The sequence below is a fragment of the Geospiza fortis genome, unplaced genomic scaffold (genome assembly GCF_000277835.1).
Source record: "Geospiza fortis unplaced genomic scaffold, GeoFor_1.0 scaffold408, whole genome shotgun sequence".
Classification (NCBI taxonomy): domain Eukaryota; kingdom Metazoa; phylum Chordata; class Aves; order Passeriformes; family Thraupidae; genus Geospiza; species Geospiza fortis.
The window spans coordinates 69869-70985 of NW_005054330.1; the positions used below are offsets into that span (position 1 = coordinate 69869).

At 61.1% G+C, this 1117-nt stretch overlaps 1 protein-coding gene across 1 annotated transcript in view; it reads right to left on the reverse strand.

Moving 5' to 3' along the window:
* The window catches only part of LOC102035854 (sodium-dependent serotonin transporter-like), a 13890-nt gene extending 13610 nt beyond the window's left edge, over positions 1–280 (reverse strand). Inside the window, exon 1 of the mRNA XM_005421508.2 lies at positions 44–280. Within this exon, the coding sequence (XP_005421565.2) occupies positions 44–280 (237 nt within the window). The remainder of the gene's footprint in view (positions 1–43) is intronic.
* Positions 281–1117: the final 837 nt, after the last annotated feature.

Sequence of the window (1117 nt, forward strand, 5' to 3'; positions counted from 1 at the left end):
GGCAGCGGGGGCTGGGGAAAAGGGGGGGCCCAAATGTGTGTGCCCGGTGCGGGGGGATGGCGTTCCGCATCTCGCCGTGCTCCCCCCCCGCCTCGGGCATCTTTAACTCTATTAGTTTGTGCGTTGTTTCATGCCTGGAGCTGCCCGTGTTTATCCCGTGTGTCACAGCCGAGCCCACGGTCCATCGAGTTGCGGAGCCGAGTCCTGCCCGCTGCCGGGGCACCGGGGGCTGTTGTCGTGTCCTGCCCACGCTGTGTCCCCGCAGGTCACCTCCCGGCATGCCGGAGGGACGGCGGAGGTTTTGTGTTTTGTTTCTGGCGTTACGAGCATCCCGCTCTCCGGTTTACCGGGAGTGGGAGACGCTGCTTGGAGCCGGGAGGAGCAGAGCCGTGGGTGCTGGGTCTGGGGAGGGTGACGGCGCTGCCCATCCCGACCACTTCCCACCTTTAATCCTGTGCTAAGGAATACCACTGGTTGCCTCAGCAACGGCTATTAAGCCAGGAAAAAGGGTATGACATTTATTTAGCGTTGTGGATAGAGCTGCCATCTCATTATTGCTGTCTGTGGCAGCTCCTGAGCTGCGGCAGGGTGGGAGCCAGGGCTGCTCCTGCCTTCCCCCAGAGCCCCTCCTGTGCTGGCCTTCAGTGTCTGGCTTTGCTGCCTCCCTGGGATGGGGGAAAGTGGAGCTGGCAGCTCAGGGAGCAGAGCTGGGCTTGGTTCCTGCCCTTCTGCTGGTTTTGGGGGAGATAATTGGGGTTTGGTAAATGCAGGTACAGCCTGAGGGAGGGAGGGGTGTGTGGGGAAAGCCCTCCTGCCCTGTGAAGTGCCACCACGGTGCTGTGAGCTGGGCTTGTCGCTCTCTGGGCTCTCTCCAGCAGCCCCTTGGTGCTGACACAGAGCAGAGGCTTTTTCCTGGTAATCCCATTGCTCAGGATGTTGGTGTGGGTTCCCTGCAGGCACCACGGGGTTGGGATCCCAAATTCCCTTGGGATTTGCCTTGCACTCCTGCTGGAAGTGCTGAGCTTGGGCAGGGGCTGTGGGTGCACAGCCACACAGGCTGGGGAGTTCCATGGAGTGGAATTCCCACTGTGCTCTGGTAGCAATTAAAAACCTGGGG